This window comes from Phaethon aethereus (genome assembly GCF_964289735.1).
Source record: "Phaethon aethereus genome assembly, chromosome: 15".
NCBI lineage: Eukaryota > Metazoa > Chordata > Aves > Phaethontiformes > Phaethontidae > Phaethon > Phaethon aethereus.
In genome coordinates this window covers 557,285-573,294 of record NC_138591.1, presented here as the reverse complement: position 1 = coordinate 573,294, position 16,010 = coordinate 557,285, and the positions used below count along the sequence as shown (strand labels likewise).

At 53.3% G+C, this 16,010-nt stretch overlaps 1 protein-coding gene across 1 annotated transcript in view; it reads left to right on the top strand.

Moving 5' to 3' along the window:
• Nucleotides 1–13,364, top strand: part of HS3ST4 (heparan sulfate-glucosamine 3-sulfotransferase 4) — a gene marked incomplete at its 3' end in the record, with an annotated part of 66,541 nt that extends 53,177 nt beyond the window's left edge. Inside the window, exon 2 of the mRNA XM_082006843.1 lies at nt 12,728–13,364. Within this exon, the coding sequence (XP_081862969.1) occupies nt 12,728–13,364 (637 nt within the window). The remainder of the gene's footprint in view (nt 1–12,727) is intronic.
• Nucleotides 13,365–16,010: the final 2,646 nt, after the last annotated feature.

Genomic DNA, 16,010 nt, shown 5'->3' with positions numbered 1-16,010 from the left:
CCCCATGCAATGCTACAGGCTTGGGGAGGAGTGGCTGGAGAGCTGCCCGGCGGAAAAGGACCTGGGAGTGCTGGTTGACAGCCATCTGAACATGAGCCGGCAGTGTGCCCAGGTGGCCAAGAAGGCCAACAGTGTCATGGCCTGTATCAGCACTAGTGTGGCCAGCAGGAGCAGGGCAGGGATCATGCCCCTGTGCTCGGCACTGGTGAGGCCGCAGCTTGAATACTGTGTTCAGTTTTGGGCCCCTCACTACAAGAAAGACGTTGAGGTGCTGGAGCGTGTCCAGAGAAGGGCAACGAAGCTGGTGAGGGGTCTGGAGCACAAGGCTTATGAGGAGCGGCTGAGGGAACTGGGGGTGTTGAGTCTGGAGAAGAGGAGGCTGAGGGGAGCCCTCATTGCTCTCTACAACTACCTGAAAGGGAGTTGTGGTGAGGTGGGTGTTGGTCTCTTCTCCCAAGTAACTAGCGTTAGGAAGAGAGGAAATGGCCTCAAGTTACGCCAGGAGAGGTTTCGATTGGGTATTAGGAAAAATTTCTTCACCGAGAGAGTGGTCAAGCATTGGCACAGGCTGCCCAGGGAGGTGATGGAGTCAGCATCACTGGAGGTGTTCAAAAAACATGTGGATGTGGCGCTTCAGGACATGCTTTAGTGGGCATGGTGGTGTTGGGTTGATGGTTGGACTTGATCTTTTCCAACCTTAATGATTCTGTCATTCTGTGATTTTATGTTGTTCATGCCCATTTTATCTGCAGCCGTGCTGGGGACTAGCACGTGGGCAGGCACGGCTGCGGTCCTGCAGTTTGCCTGGGGCTGACGTGTGACTGGGACGGCAGGGGGGTGTGCTGGCCTCTGGCTGCTGCTCGGGCGCCAGCGCGCAAGGGGAAAGTGGAGCGAGCCCCGCGCCCCGGCGCAGCCCCAGGTGCTGACCCCTGCTCGGGACTGCTCCTGCCCGAGCCCCGGGAGCAGAGGCTGCAGCTGGCTTTCAGGCCAGTCTGGGCGACGATGGCTTTGCCGTGCACAGTAGGTTTGGCTGATCTCAAAGACCAACAGTGAGGCTTGGTCACTTGTATCAGGGATTTTTTATCCCTGGCAGGTTCTCATCCTGCTACAGCTCTACTGGTACTTTCCAAGCAGATGTGGGAAAGGCGCTGCACCCTGCTCCCCTTCTGCTCTACTGCTGTCTGCAGCCAGTGCCGTCCTGAGCATTGGGACGTGCATCCCCAGAGCCTGGAGGTGCAGGTGACGCCCTCGGCTCCACCACGTCTTCGGCGTGGGTGGTGCGATAGGAGCGAGGAAAAACGGGAGCAGCCCCATTCTTCGGAGGACGCATGCTTTGCAGAGCAAGCTACCCATGACTGAGACACGGGTATTGGGACACCCCAAGTTTTTCATAGCTAGTTTGTATTTATTTGCTCATTAAATAGCTGCGGTTTGCCCCCCAAACTGTCTGGACCCCTTCTGCAAGACCAAGCTTCCCTCAAGCATGGAGCTCGCTGTGGTTACACCAGTCCTCAGCATGGATGTGCTTCTTTCTGGGTTGGCTGCTTGCTTTCTCAGCCCTAGGATTTGCACCAAGTCATGTACGTCCAGGCCTGTTCACTTCCTCCTACGACAGTGGAAAATGAATGAGCTAGCACGCAAGGGATTCGTACCTGTCTGTTGAAGCGAAAACTGGTCTTGGAACAGACTAGCTTGACTTGGACATCCTCAGTCAAAGGAGGCAGGACTCACCAGTGCCTCTGTCAACGAGTCCCTATTCCAGCACAGGTGTGAGAGGCAGGGCTTTCAGACTAGTGCTGCTTTGCTATAACTGTGATTAATACAGTAATTAAATCTGGTATATGACACTGAGATATTCCCAGTGAACAGCATCGCGGTGCTTCTGTAGAGAACTGTAGTGAGACTTAGTCAAAGCAATATTGACTGCAGGGGGGTTAGAAATATGCATTTCCAGCCCTTCTCACAACCTGTTTCATGGCTGAGCACTGACCAACAATGAATCTTACGTGAACATTGGAGAGATGGGGCCAAATTTATCCCTGGTAAAACGACGTCACGCTGAACATGCGTCTCCATCCACAGGACTGAGATTGCTTTGTACAGTTGAAGCCAAGTGCTGCTGGGGGCTGTGTTTGTGAGCCACCTGAGATTGTGCATGCTGGCACAGATGTGCTGAGCACTTCCAGCTGTGCCAGGAGCTTGCAGAGCTCTGGTGGCTGTTTCCAGGTGAGCTGCTGGGCCAGACTAGACAGCTCAGGGGTTAGCATACCCCTATGCATTCGCCATGGCTGCTGGTGAGGAAGGTGGTGGTGGTGAAGGGCACCCTCCATGAGGAAGGCAGTGAAATTGAAGCAGCGCTGTCTGATCTGAGACCATCCAATTCATGTGTGAGCTGCAGAGTCAGATGGGCGAGGGGTTTTAGCACAAGGCAACAGCCATATCCCAGAGATCCACTTGAGGGAAGAACAGAAGAAAGTGAGATTTAGCATTAAGATCGTAATTTCAGATTACATTGTGTGAGCATCAATAATCTATATACATGTGAGTCTTTGGGGAACACAATGCTGTAATAGCTATCCAAGCCCGCCAGAACAGCGAGGGTTGTTTTTAATTGCAACTGAATGGATCTAACCTTGTGATGTCTGTTCACAAAGCCTTGCTGGATTAATACAGGTTCCATAGTTGCTTCTGCTAAAAGACTTTAATGGATCAGCTTAGTTCTCTACTCCATGATTATAGCATTCTTACCCGCCTATCATGCATGAGCCAGATGGTCCCAGTGAAATCAGAGCATATTTATATTTTTGTCTGCTACTCAGCCAGCTGCCCACTGATTTTGTTGCATAGTGGTAGGAGAGGAGCCTTCCTGCATGAAGCTCACCCACCTCTTTCCCTAGCCTCGGTATCTCCCCCGCCTCCTAAAATGTGTTGGAGGAATCATGGAGGGTTATCTGGGAGGCTTGCCCGGCCGGCTGTGGATCGGCGGCCACGCTCCTGGCACAGCGCTGTCTCCTGGCATGGATTCAGTTGCTTCCCAGGGCGCAGGGTATGTTTTCAGTTCTATCAGCAACGAGAGCCATTAAGAAGGTACAAGGACTAAAGAGATCCTGAGCAATGCCTATAAAACCTCTGAATCCCTGACAGAATCGATAGCAGGCTCTCAGGAGTAACTTCGTATCCAGCCCAAGTTAAGTATATGCCAATGAGCCGTTAAAGATTCTGTGTTTTGTGAAGACAGAGAATCCCTTTCCTTGCGATTGTTGGACTGCAGACTGGGCGAGATGATGAAAAATCACATTAGAAATAGGCTGTAATCCAAAGGCTTTTTCCTCGGTGTCTGGAAGAGCGGCCCAGATGATGCTCACGGACGGCATCCTTCCTCCAGCCAGCGCTGGCGGGGCCCTGCGAGCCCAGGCTGCCTGGGCCGGTGCCGGCGGCGAGCCCTGTCCTTTGGGGGTCGTTGCAATGAGAGGCACAGACCCCTCCGGCCAAGTCTGGGAGGAAAGCAGAGCTGGAGGAGCAGGAGAGGGAAGGAGGGAGCAGGGGAGCTGTGCCCCGTGCAGCGGAGGTACCGGGCTGCAGCTGAGTTTCTGCGATGTCTGGAGCTGCTTCATCCGCAGCAGCTCCGGGCGGCCTGGGCAGGCAGCGGCCTGGACAGGCAGCTGCCCGCTGGGGCCGCCGAGCAGCCTCCAGCCAGGCTCAGCTCCGGTGCCCCGCTGTGCTCGCTTGCCGCCTCTTGGGTACCTTTGCCATTGGCACAATTTCCAATTTGGCATTTTGGTTACCGTGGCAACGCGAGGCTGCCATTCTCTGATCGGCTCGCAGTTAGTCAACGCGGCGTTCGCGCCCGCGTCGGTATGGCAGCACAGAGCCGTTCTCCATCCCGGCTGACACCACTGCCGAGGCACGGCTCCAGGCGGCCCCGGCGGGGAGGGCGCAGCGGGGGCACGGCTGGCCCTGCTGCGGGGCAGCGCGATGCTCCCAGCCCCCGGCTGCTGGGGGCTGCCCCCCGCTCTGGCTGTAATGTCCTGGGCTCCCGAGTCCTGCACGGCCCACGAGAAGCTGGCAGGGATGTGGCTGGCATGGAGCAAGGAATTGCAATCTCAAACTGCCCCTCATGAGAGTGTTTTGCATGGACACCAAATGGCTTTGCAAACTTTGGGGCAGAGGAAAGCTGCTTGTCTTGGTGAGGGAAACCAATGGTCTTGGGCATTAAGTGCTGCAAGAGCAGAGCTCGAGTCACAGAGAAGGGTGGCTCACCCCCTTCTCCCACAGCTGCCAGGGTCACACCAGCCTCCAAACCATGAAACTCTTTCAGTGAGTCTCTTGGGAGAGATTTGGTTTTCTTTAGCCCCGGTCTGAACTGGTACCTGCTTTTCTGACAGTGCTTTAGAATTTGCTTTTAATGTTTTTTAACAGATACGTGCCAGCCATTTGAATTAGAGCAGTGTGAACCTATTAGGCAGTGACAGATGCAAGTTTTGTGTCTCTTATTAGAAGGGATTGGATTCTGAGGTTTAGTGATGTGCAAAGGATTGGACTTTGGAGAGATTGAAATTATTTTCAGCGTTAAGCACAATATTTCTAAGCTAATGCACTCAGTCTTGAATATAGATTCACAGACCAAAAAGATTATAAAACATTAAACCTATGTAAATTCAGCTGTAAATTTATGTTCGAGCAAATTCAACAAGAGATTTGACTTGGGGGCTTACAGCAAATAGGCTCTGCTTCTAATGTGTATGGCAGTCTTCAGTTGCAATGCTGTTCTCCCCGTGAAAGTCCCACGCCTGCTGAATTACTGGCAGGTCACAGTTGACAGCTCAAGCAATTATACCGGAATGCGTTAATAACAAAAAGGAAAATGACTTCATGTTTGTCTTTTCAGAAGACAAAAGCAGGTGTTTGCTCCACACTGAGGAGCAGCAGAGATGAGCTCCCTGGGCAGGTGATGCTTGCAGCACCTGGCCATCATCTCTTTCAGACAGCAGTCGTGCAAATCCGTGTCCTTCTCTGTGGTTCTCCAAGCCCTGGGAGTTGCTGGGAACTTTCTTCTCTTGTTGAGAACATGAAACTACAGTTAACAAAGATTCCGTTTGAGTGGGATTGCAGGAAACCTGCAACATCGTGAACAAGCTGCCTACACAGAGATAAATGACAGCTGTGACTGAAGGAATAAACAAGATAATCTGGATTTAAATAAACCACAAGGGGATTTTAGCAACGTGCAAATTCACAAATTTATAAAATGTGTCCTTTGAAAATAAAGAGCTTGTCTGAAGCCGCAGTTAAGAACAACCACTACAGCACATTTTTGCAATGAGGGCTTAGAGCTGGCCTTTGCCACAAACCGGAGGAGACCGGGAGCCAGATGTGCTGCCCGTCACTGCGCGGCGGCTGGGCGGTGTTTGTATGCAAAAATCTTGGAGAAGTGATGGCAGAGAGTTCCCCATCTAACTGGGGAGCTGCAGGAGCCGGGGGGGGCACGTGGAGCAGCCTGGCCCTGCTTCGCCTCCAGGCCACAGCACTGAGGAATGAATGGGAAAGGAGAGAAATACAAAATCCCAAGCAAGCACTCAGTAACACGTATTTGATCATCTGCTGTGAGGACCAGGTAATTCCTGGATCCGAGCCCAGGAATGGCCGGAAAGCTTTCATTTTGACATTGCATGGCACAGGGATGCTGCTTCTGACAAGCGTGAAGAAACGATGCCCATCCCCATAACAGAGTGAAGGGGTCATTAATGCCGGATGGCGGCGGAGCTCCTTCCAGGGGGAAGTGGCTTGTTGTCATTGCCCCCCTTTTTCAGGTGGGTAGTGATGGAGGCAGAGGAGGGGTGGGAAGTGAGTAGAGACCAGTGGCAGAGCCACGAGTAGATCTGTCCCGTTCCAGCGCTTCATCTCCTGGGCTGCTCTGCGGAGATGGTCAGCAGCACGGTGCTGGTGCTGCCTCTTCATGAACCAGCCTGGCATCAAAAGGGAAAGAAATGCTGCAAGAAAAGCCAAAGCATGTCCAAGAGGCTATGCAGTCCTCCCCAGGAGCAGAGCCCTGTCCCAGCACGGCAAAGAGCCCTGCAGCAGCCACGGGGGGAGAGCAATCCGGAGCATCCGTCCTGCCCGAGAGCGTGGAGCTGGTTAGCATTCTGTCGGCACGAATGCAATTAGGGCAGAGCACATGGCAGCAGCTCTGTGAAGGTTACCTGCTCTGAGGAGTATTCCTGCTGTGCCAGAGGCTTGGCTGCTCCAGGTTTAACACCCTTGTTATTCTCAGCCGCAGGAGCCGGTGCTGCCGTGTATTGTTCTCTGCTGCGCGCCTGGCAACAGCTATCGCGTGCAGCAGGACGTGTGCGGGAGGGCTGGCTCGTGGGGCTGACAGGCTCAAGCTGCCTTCGCAGCTGCCTTCGCACTGTGGGAGCTCAGCGAGGCGGTCCGTCTGCCTGCCCAGGAAAGGCAGCACCTAGAAAGTGACTGAAACGAGGCAGGGTTTGGGAAAAAGCATCTCTGCGTGTACATCCTAGAGCTGCAGTGGTTCTGGTGCTCTGCAGGGCCAGGGGTGTCTTGAGGACACGCTACAGCTTCCAGTGTTATCCTTAAAACTGTCCAGCAAAAGCTGAATCTGCTTTTCCTCCTCTTTTCCTGGATTGCTACTTCCCTGCTGTCTCTCCTCAGTGCCAACCTATCTATCCACTTGTCTTTATTGTGCATGGAATTAAACGCAGTCCTTAAATGTGGCAACACTTTCAGATTATTAGCTCTGCAATTTCTTGCCTCCTGTTTATCGTGATAACATCATCTGAAGGGGCTGTTGTAATTAATATTTGGTTCGTGCTTCTTTTATAAACCCCTGGTGTGTTTGTTTTATACTTGAACATCAGCTACTACAACTTGCTTCCAGCGTGTTGTCTGAAGCGTCCCCACCACAGAGAAAAGGCTTAGGGTTTGGGTTATTTTTTTGCAACAGTTTATTGAAACCATAATTTAAAGTAAAAGCTAAGTAAGTATAATATTAAAGGCAAGACAGTGGTCTTGCCCTGACCCTAGAGCAGAGGGGACCAAAATCCTTGCTTACAAAGTGTCCACGAAGGGGCTATTGCCACACACGGCAGTGCCTGGAAGGAGAGGGAACGCTGCTCCTGGCAGTCACCCAGCCCTGCCAGCGGTACGATGGGCAGGAGCAGCAGCGTGGGTGAAGGAGAGCAGTGGTACTTCTTCCGAATTGTGATTAATTTTCATCTCTTTTAAAGCATTGTCATCTAAAATCCCACAAATCAGAGACACAATCCATAATACAAAGCAAACAAAGGCTTGTGCAAGCACTGGGTCCTTGGGAACCTGCCCAGACGTCCCAGTGGCTGTAGACCGCTTGCAGTGCTGGGGAGGTGCTGGTCAGGGGGGAGCGGCAGCAAATGCAGCACAAATACCATCAGTAACACCCTCCGGCCTGATTGCACAGCCCGGGCAGCGGCACAAGGGGCAGGGGCCCAGCCAGCCCCTATTTGCTCTGAGCTTTTACTTTGAGACTCCACAGGCACGTAACTGCAGAACAGCATCTTGCCAGCTAGGAGAGATTCCAGACGCCAAGACGTAACACAAAAACCTGGTAAGCTAGTGGATGTGGCTAGACCAATTCACGCTGCAGCTGAGGTGCCGAGTAGCAGGGAGGATGCTAACTGACCCCGGGCTCCCCGGAGCTCCGTGCCGCAGAGCAGATGTGCTGGTGGAGGCTCCGGGTGGGCCCGGGCAGGCCGGGGAGGTCTCTGAGGTGCGATGCAGGGGGGCAGAGCTCTGTGGTCTGGGAGTCCATTGCTCCGAGTCTGGCAGAGTTTTTAGCATCTCATAATTGCCACATTTTGACATTTGGCAGCATGCTGCACGCTGCCAGGGTGTCTGACTCAGAGGAGCATACACCAGCCAACTCTGCCTGTGCTGATCCCTCTCCTGCTCAGACAATTGCATAGCAAAGCAGCTCATCCTGCCTGAGACAGCACAAACGAGCGTGAGTGCTGCTGCATGGGTCTTGGGGTAATTGAGCACCACAGGCTAATGGTGCTTTGTGCTTGCCTGGCCATCCATCACCCTTTGCCAGGTAGAAGGACTTCTACACGCTGCTGCTTCTCCTGTTATCCAGGTTGGCTCTGTCTCAGCTGGTGCCTTCTTCACTCAAAAATCGGAGCTGCGTCTTCCCATTCCCCATCGTGCCACGTGCCACAGGTTCACTGCAATCCCGTTGGTCCTGTGTGTCCCTCTTGTCTCAAAGCACTGATCCAAGCTCCCCGCAGGAGCAGCAACGACTGCCCCAGGCCAGCCTGCTCAGAGCATCACCCCCATTATCGGCTCAGGATCAAACATGCCCCTGGCCTGGAAGCGATGCTTCAGGAGAACCTGCCATGAACGGAGACCTTCAGTATTCCTGTGGGGAGGTTGCAAAGGGAGCACCTGAGCTGGTCCAGCCCTTTTGGGCTTTACCATGGTGTAAAATGAAGGTTGGGATAAAGGGAGAGGGCGGAGAGCTCCAGTCTCCCGTCCTTATGGAGCAGGACAGCAGTGAATACAGAGCTGGCACGAAGGAGAAACACTGCCCGAGCACTGAGGGACAAGTCCATGGAGCTTGTTGCTGCTTGATGTCTTTGAGCACAGAATTTAGCAAGACACAGGAGGGACTGGACACCATGTTAACCATATCTCGAGCTGCCACAACTACAGATATTGGGAAGCAATATTAAAGCTTTCTGCTTCAGGACTTCATTAAATCTTCAGTGATAGGAATCAGGAGGAAAGGAGCATGGGCCAAGTAATCCCATAGTTGGTTGAGAGATTCTTGGTCCTCCCTCAGGGGCTCCCATTACTGACCAGTGTTAAAGACAGATGACCTGGCGGGGCAGCTCACAGCCGTACCTCTGCGCTACCCCAGGTGTGAGCACAGGACAGCAAGCAGCAGGGTACAACGTGGTGTGCCACTAGCTTGTGATAGAAGCCCTTAAAAAGGAAAACGCATACAAATTACTAGCTATAACTGATGATAAAATAAGTATTTTGTGGAGCAAGGAACAGAAGAGTAACACATTGATTTTGGTAATTAATGGTTCAATAGAAAACTGTTCTGGGAGCGCCCGGGGCAAAGTCACTGGATTGGAAGTGCCTTTATTCCCTGGTCTCAGTTATTTGCCTTGCTCCTCGGTGTGCTCTCCGAGGACAGCCGCAGGCGCTGGCTCCTGCACAGTTTGGCTGCTGCTGCTTCTCACAGGCTCCCACTCTTCTTCTGGAGGCTCTTCGGGGCAGGGATTGTGGCCACTCTGTGTGCAGTGCTTGTCCCAACAGGGCTGGAAACTGCCTCCAGCCACTGCCAAAGTGGTTTCCAGTGCCAGTCCTTGCTGGAGGTGGATCGCACCCCCTCCTCAGCTGCCGGCAATTGGCACTGGGGCTGTGAGAGCAGCTGCACAGGGCGGTGCTGCCTGTGGCAGCCCTGGCAGCCGCCAGCCCTCCTCCAGTTCAGACCCCCAGCTCTCCTCCTTTCTTCTGCTGCTCTGTCACATCAAGCCCAAGACCTAATGTCCATGCAGAAATTTTAGCATTTCAGTCCTGAGTTTGTTAGGCAATATTTAAAAAAAAAAAAGTAAATCAGGAAATTTTACACGCTTGTATTTTGTGGTCAACAAAGAAAGGACTGGTGCACTGCAAGCTCACTGTGCATGCAAAGGCAGTGTCTGCCAAGGCCGATGAGCGGGACTCTGCAGTGGGGAGATTTCTGCAGTGGGTCACATCCTGAAGCTAAGGTTATCTTTGGCCAGTCGCTTTCAGACATGTGCTGCTGAGTGACTGCAATTTCCGTGGGAATACAGACACCGGTCAGAATCACGCAGAGACTGAGAAGTCGGGCGAGCCCCGGTGCAGTTCCAGGAGCTTGGTGGGATGCCATTGCAGGGTCGGCTGTCAGCCGCTGCTGCCTGCAGCTGGTGGTGCCTCTGCCCAGCTGGCCACTGCCCCCGTCTGGGGTGGCAAGCTCTGGCAAGCTGGAGCGTGGGTGCTGTGTGGCGCTGGGGAGGGGAAGCTCTGCTCTGGCCATCAGCGATGTTCTCCTGTCCGTCAAATGGAGAGCAGCGGGAAGTGTTTCTGCTCCAGTCCTCCTCGGGGCAACTGCTGCTGGCCCACGTGCTCAACCTCCCGGTCCCATTTTCTGTGCGCTCTCCTCGCACCACTCCCTGACACAGCCTCATGCTCAGCTGAAGGGTATACCCTGTTTGTAGAGCAGTGAGCACCGGAGGACTCATCTCTGATCACACTGTGGGCCTTGCTGTGATGTGGGTAGCCATAAAAGATGCTTCCTTCCTACAGGGTTGTTAAATCTGAGTGCTGGATCCCCCTAGGAAAGCCAGTCTGTAATGCTGCAGCATCTGCAGTCCTCAAGTGCTTGCGTCTCTCTCCATTTGTCCAGGCTTTTCTTCAGGTAAAATACCTAAAGATGCATTGTTCTGACTAATCCTTGCTCCTTGCACATCACTGCTACTCAGACAGCCGATGCAAGGCAGGGTCAAAGCATTGAAGTGCTCTGGGCAGCAGACGCGACCGCAGACACCCCACCGTGCTGGGAAGGCAGCTGCGGTGGGACACAACTCTGGGAGGGATGAGCTCCCTGGCAGGGCATGGCCGCCAGCCTGCTGGCCCTGAAACAGGTGAGCTGGAGTCCTGCAGCCCTGCTCCCCTACAAAGCCCCATTGCCAGGACTCGGCTAGCGATTTTTCAGCAGGAAAGATACCGACTGCAGGAGAGGGGGGGCCACAGGACCCCACTGCCTCTTCACCCAAAAATGCTGAAAGCACGAGCAGCCCTGTGGCAGCAGCAAACCCACCTTCACTCTGGCCTTGACAGGAGACCAGGCACCTCCTCCAGCAGCACCTTGGCAAAACAAGCCCAGCTGGATGGGTTAGAGACATTCAAAAGTTGTTTTAGATTAGACACATTTAAAAGACATTTAAAAGCATGTCACCACCAATAAATACACAAATTACAGGGAGGTTTAAAGCAAGCTGATGCATTTAGCAGTCACAAATATGAGGCAACACTGACAGGCAAACCTAGCTGGGCCTTGCCTGGCTGCCACTCTGCTTGCAGACTTCAGCTGCGTAATTCCTGAAATGGCTGTTTCCTGGGGCTCAGCGGTTTGACGTTAGCATCACTGTGGTCACTGGTGTCCAAGGTGCTCTTACAGAACCATTTCCAGCCTGTTCACATTGTTTCCTCACCGTATGTTTGTACTAAAAATAGTTGAAGGGATAATCCTGCAAGGCCCTGAGCATTCCCATCCGCCATGCCTGCTCCAAGGAGACTTGGCCACTGCCACAAGTGCTTCCTGGCAGCAGTGGCACCTCTCCTCCTCCTCCTCCTCCTCATGCCTCCCAGCCACCGCGTCTTCAGGCCAAATTAGCCCTCGACAGGTTAAACAAGCTATTACAAACTACGGGTGTGCCTAGGCAGGAGTGTTTGAAAGACTTAAGATAGAAGTATTGTTAAAACACGCCTAAGCAGCAGTCGATGCTGTGCCTGTAAAACCTTCGAAGAGGTACACCGCGGGTACAGAAACCCTCACGCAGGAGCGCGCTGGCAGACATGGTTGTACCCGCGGGCGCCGCAGCTGCGCGGCCTCCTGCGTTGTCTCCCCTCGCTCGGTCCGTGCAGAGGCGGCTGCGAGGGGCGGCGGGGGCGGGCGGCCCTCCCTCTGCGCTGCGTGGGTCGGTGCCTGCACGGGTTGCTGCCGGCGGGTGAGGTGGGACGCGAACCGGCCAGTTCCCCGCTTGGGCATGTCTATTGCCAGTGACATAGCGGGTGCGGGACGGGGCGCGCAGCGGCAGGGCTGGGGCTGGCTGCGGCCACGGCGCGTGTGGGGGCTGGCGGTGGGTAGGTGACTGGCTGGGGGCAGCTGAGGAGGTGTGAAAGAGGCTGTAACGCCTTAGCAGGGGACACCATTTAACACCTTCCGCTTGCTATGATAACCTTTAACTGGGGGCAGCTGGGACAGGCATTTACCTCCTCATTTTCTTAGATATAAATGCTGTCTCACTGCAGTTTCATTTTACAATATGGTAATATGCTATCCAGGAAAGTCTTGCTACATGCTAATTTATCCAGTAGGCAAATTCCTTTTGGCTAATAAAAGTGCTTGCACAGGAAGCTCAAAACCCAGCAGCAATTAATTATTGACAGAGCATGTGAATTAGAGATAAAAGAAAAGTCACTCTTTCTCACACACAAGATAGTAAATAAATTTAATTATTGTACTAGAAGCAAGGGATCTTATTCTGTATTAAGTTTTATTAGCTGAGACATTTAAAAGCATGTCATCATAACAAAAAGGTCTTGTGTAATCCTAACTGCACCACTTTGGTACAAGGCTCTGAAGTGAATAGGCTTAATTGAGCAAATGGAAGCAGATGGCTTGCTGAACAGACAGGTATTGTACCGGTTTATTGTCAATTAACTTTTGTCTACATATGCCTATGGCGAATTGACTGTATAATGTGTTACCAAGGCTGATTTAACACTTCAGGTGCCCACCATGTCCAGGGTCCAAGAAGAAACAAAGCCAGAAGTGCTTTGGTCCCCTGGGCCTGCAGGTGTGGCAGCATCCCTCCTCCTGAACGTCCCGCCAACATCTGCGTGGGGCAGGAGGGACACCGAAGTGTCCGCCCGTGCCTGGCCCCTTGCTAACCACCCCTCCTCTGCTTCTGCACAGGAACGTGATGCCCAAGACGCTGGACGGCCAGATCACCATGGAGAAGACCCCCAGCTACTTCGTGACCAATGAGGCCCCCAGGCGCATTCACTCCATGGCCAAGGACACGAAGCTGATCGTGGTGGTGAGGAACCCAGTCACCCGGGCCATCTCAGACTACACACAGACGCTCTCCAAGAAGCCAGAGATCCCGACTTTTGAGGTGCTGGCCTTCAAGAACCGGACTCTGGGGCTGATTGACGCCTCCTGGAGCGCAATCCGCATCGGGATCTATGCCCTGCACTTGGAGAACTGGCTCCAGTACTTCCCCCTCTCCCAAATTCTTTTTGTCAGCGGCGAGAGGCTCATCACTGACCCAGCCGGGGAAATGGCCAAGGTCCAGGACTTCTTAGGCCTCAAGAGGATTGTGACAGAGAAACATTTTTATTTTAATAAAACCAAGGGATTCCCCTGTCTAAAGAAGCCAGAGGACAGCAGTGCTCCCCGGTGCTTGGGCAAGTCCAAGGGTCGAACTCACCCCAAAATAGACCCAGACGTCATCCACAGACTGCGGAAATTTTACAAACCCTTCAATGTCATGTTTTACCAAATGACGGGCCAAGATTTCCAGTGGGAGCAGGAAGAAAGTGATAAGTAGAACCATGAAATCAGGAAAAAGGCTTTTTTCTTTTGAGGTGCGAATCATCGTTAGAGACCCAAAACTCCCTTGGGGCTAGAGGCTCAGCCTTGCAAGCACAAGACTCTTGTGCTGTCAGGGTTGCAGCCAAAGCCGTTCCACGTTTCCAGCTCTGAAACCTTAGTGGCACGTCACCTCAGCTTGCACTTGGGCTCTCCCCCTGTGACGCTGAGGGATCAGGGGACGCGTGGGAGGAGGAGGAGGTGGAGGGAGCGAGGCTCCTCGGGGTGATGGGATGCTTCGCGTCAACATTTTGCTGCTGGTGTCCCCCTCGCAGCCAGGCAGGCAGGACCAGCACCTCCTGCCACGGCTAGCTGAGTGGGAAGGTGGCTTACAAAACCCAGCAGCACTGGGACAAACCCATAGATTTGATTTCTCGTGCCCTGGCTTTTAGTTTTGCCCAAACAGCAGCATCAGATCTGGTAAATTCAAGACACGTGCATTCACATGCACACTGGTATTTTGTGTGTGGAGGGAATAAAGCCAGTTATGCTGCAAAGGAACTATGTACAGAAACTTAATTTGCACCAGACGTTTCAATTACTTGTTGCACTAAAACTAGTATTTACCAAGTGCCACAAAACACCTGGGCCCGATTCTCCTCCGCCGGATGGGTGTAACTCCGCTGTTGGAAGGGAGTCGTTCCTGCTTTGCTGGGATGCTCGGTGTGACCAGAACCGGGGTGTCCCCCGGGCGCCCCGCTCCTCCTGGAAGCCGTACCAAACACCGTTCCCAGGCGCGCACTCGGAGCGAGCCGGGGCCTCACTGCCCAGGCAGGCTGCCGAGGCGCGGCGTGGAGCTGCGCGTGCGCGTGCAGTGCCACCCGGCAAGGCTGCCCTGCGCCCTGCGCCACCGTTTGGAGCCAGGTGACCCTGCTGGGAACCGAGGGGGTGACTGCAGGGCAGAGGTCTGCGGGACAGCCCCAGACTAGGGTCTGGGCAGGGCTGACTGCTGGGGCCCCTGGCACTGCCCTTCATTTGCACCTTGAAAATGTGATCTCTGCTGCTTGCTGTTGACAGCCAGGTTTGCAAAATCAGGAAGCAGCCTTCATCTTTACTTCAGAATTACAAAAAAGCAGTTAATTCCCATGGTGAGCACTGCTCTGCACAAAAAATGTCTGCTTGCTAGTGGAAATGGCCAAGTCATATGCTCAACCAAATTTGCAAATCCTGGTAGAAATCCCAACTGGATCCTCTAGCAATATGATGAGAGCTGCACGCTGGAACCAGTGGAGAGCAGGAAGGCAGCACTTTGATACAGCTGCACTGTTTCCATCTCCATTACCGAGAGAAAAACAGTAAGATAGGGAGCAAAAGGAAAAATGCAGAGCTACCGTTGCTGAAATGTTCCCTTCACATGGGTGATTTCTAAGGGCACTCGAATATTGCTGTCTGCTTTCTTCATTTTAACGAAGGGTAGGGATGCCTCCCGGGTGGAGCGAAGCTCTGTGCGTGTCTCCCGTCCCCTCTTGGGTGCCGGGTCCCTGGCTGTTGGAAAGCAGCAGAGATGCAGCGTGGGATCGCTGTGGGAGGACCAAGACTCAGTTTTGATTAAGGTGGCAAGAAATCCCTGCTGATCCAGCTAACCAAATGAAATCGCTGTTACGCTGGGTAACAAGCTGAACCTGCTTTGGGTTTCATGGCCTGTCGTGTGGTTCATTACACCATGAAGTGGTGCTGGTGCCTTGGATTGGATGACAAAAGAGCTGAAGTCATTTGGAAAATTTACACTGTGGGCCATGCTGGAGGGGCACCACAAGGTCCCTGCTAACGTCATGTCAGTTCCTATTAGCTTGATTAGATTTAAAAACAGCTCCTGACATAACACAGTTTTTCACAGACCCACAAATCCCAAAATTATTACATGAAAATTGGAAGTATGTAATAGGCATAATTTTACAGTGTTTCCGACATTATTAAAATGTCAGATCAACTCCTAAGTGAAAACTCTTGTTACAGAATTTGGTGCAAGCTGCTAGATGGATTCAGTTGGAGGACAGGGCCTCACTGATGCCCAGTGTCCAGGCTCCTCACCAGAAGGATACCCAGAAATTTTTCCCTGCTCCCGGCATGCTGCAGCCCTGACGCCGCGGTGGGCTGGCCCTGACGGTGCTGAGTGGAGCCTGCCAGTGGAGATGGTGGGACCGGTGGCCCTGGCTACTTGCCAGAGAGGTTGGCTGCAGGGGACGTGGTCCCAGCTGGTGGCGTGGCCAGGACATGCCAGGCTGGCAGCTGCGCATGATCGCAGCTTTTACGGCTGTCAGCATGGCACAGCGCACTGCCTCCATGGCCAAAACTTGGACTCGCTCAGCTTGACCAGGAGCAGTTTTGATCCGAGCAGGGTGCCCTTGAGCTTGAAAGGGCCCCTGAGAACCCCCATCCCCACCCAGCAGGTCTCCCTGCACACCTTGGCCTGGGTCTGGTCTGAGTGCTGCCGCATGTCTCCCTGGGCAGCTCAGGCCAGCTTCTCCCAGAAGAGCCTCTGGTCCCCGACCACCATCAAGCCACCATCACTCTTCTCATCGTGCCCATTGCTGGAGGGACTGGAGGTCCAAAAATGCGTCTTTGAGAATTACAACGCAGTGAAGTATCCCGTTAGGGGAGTCGC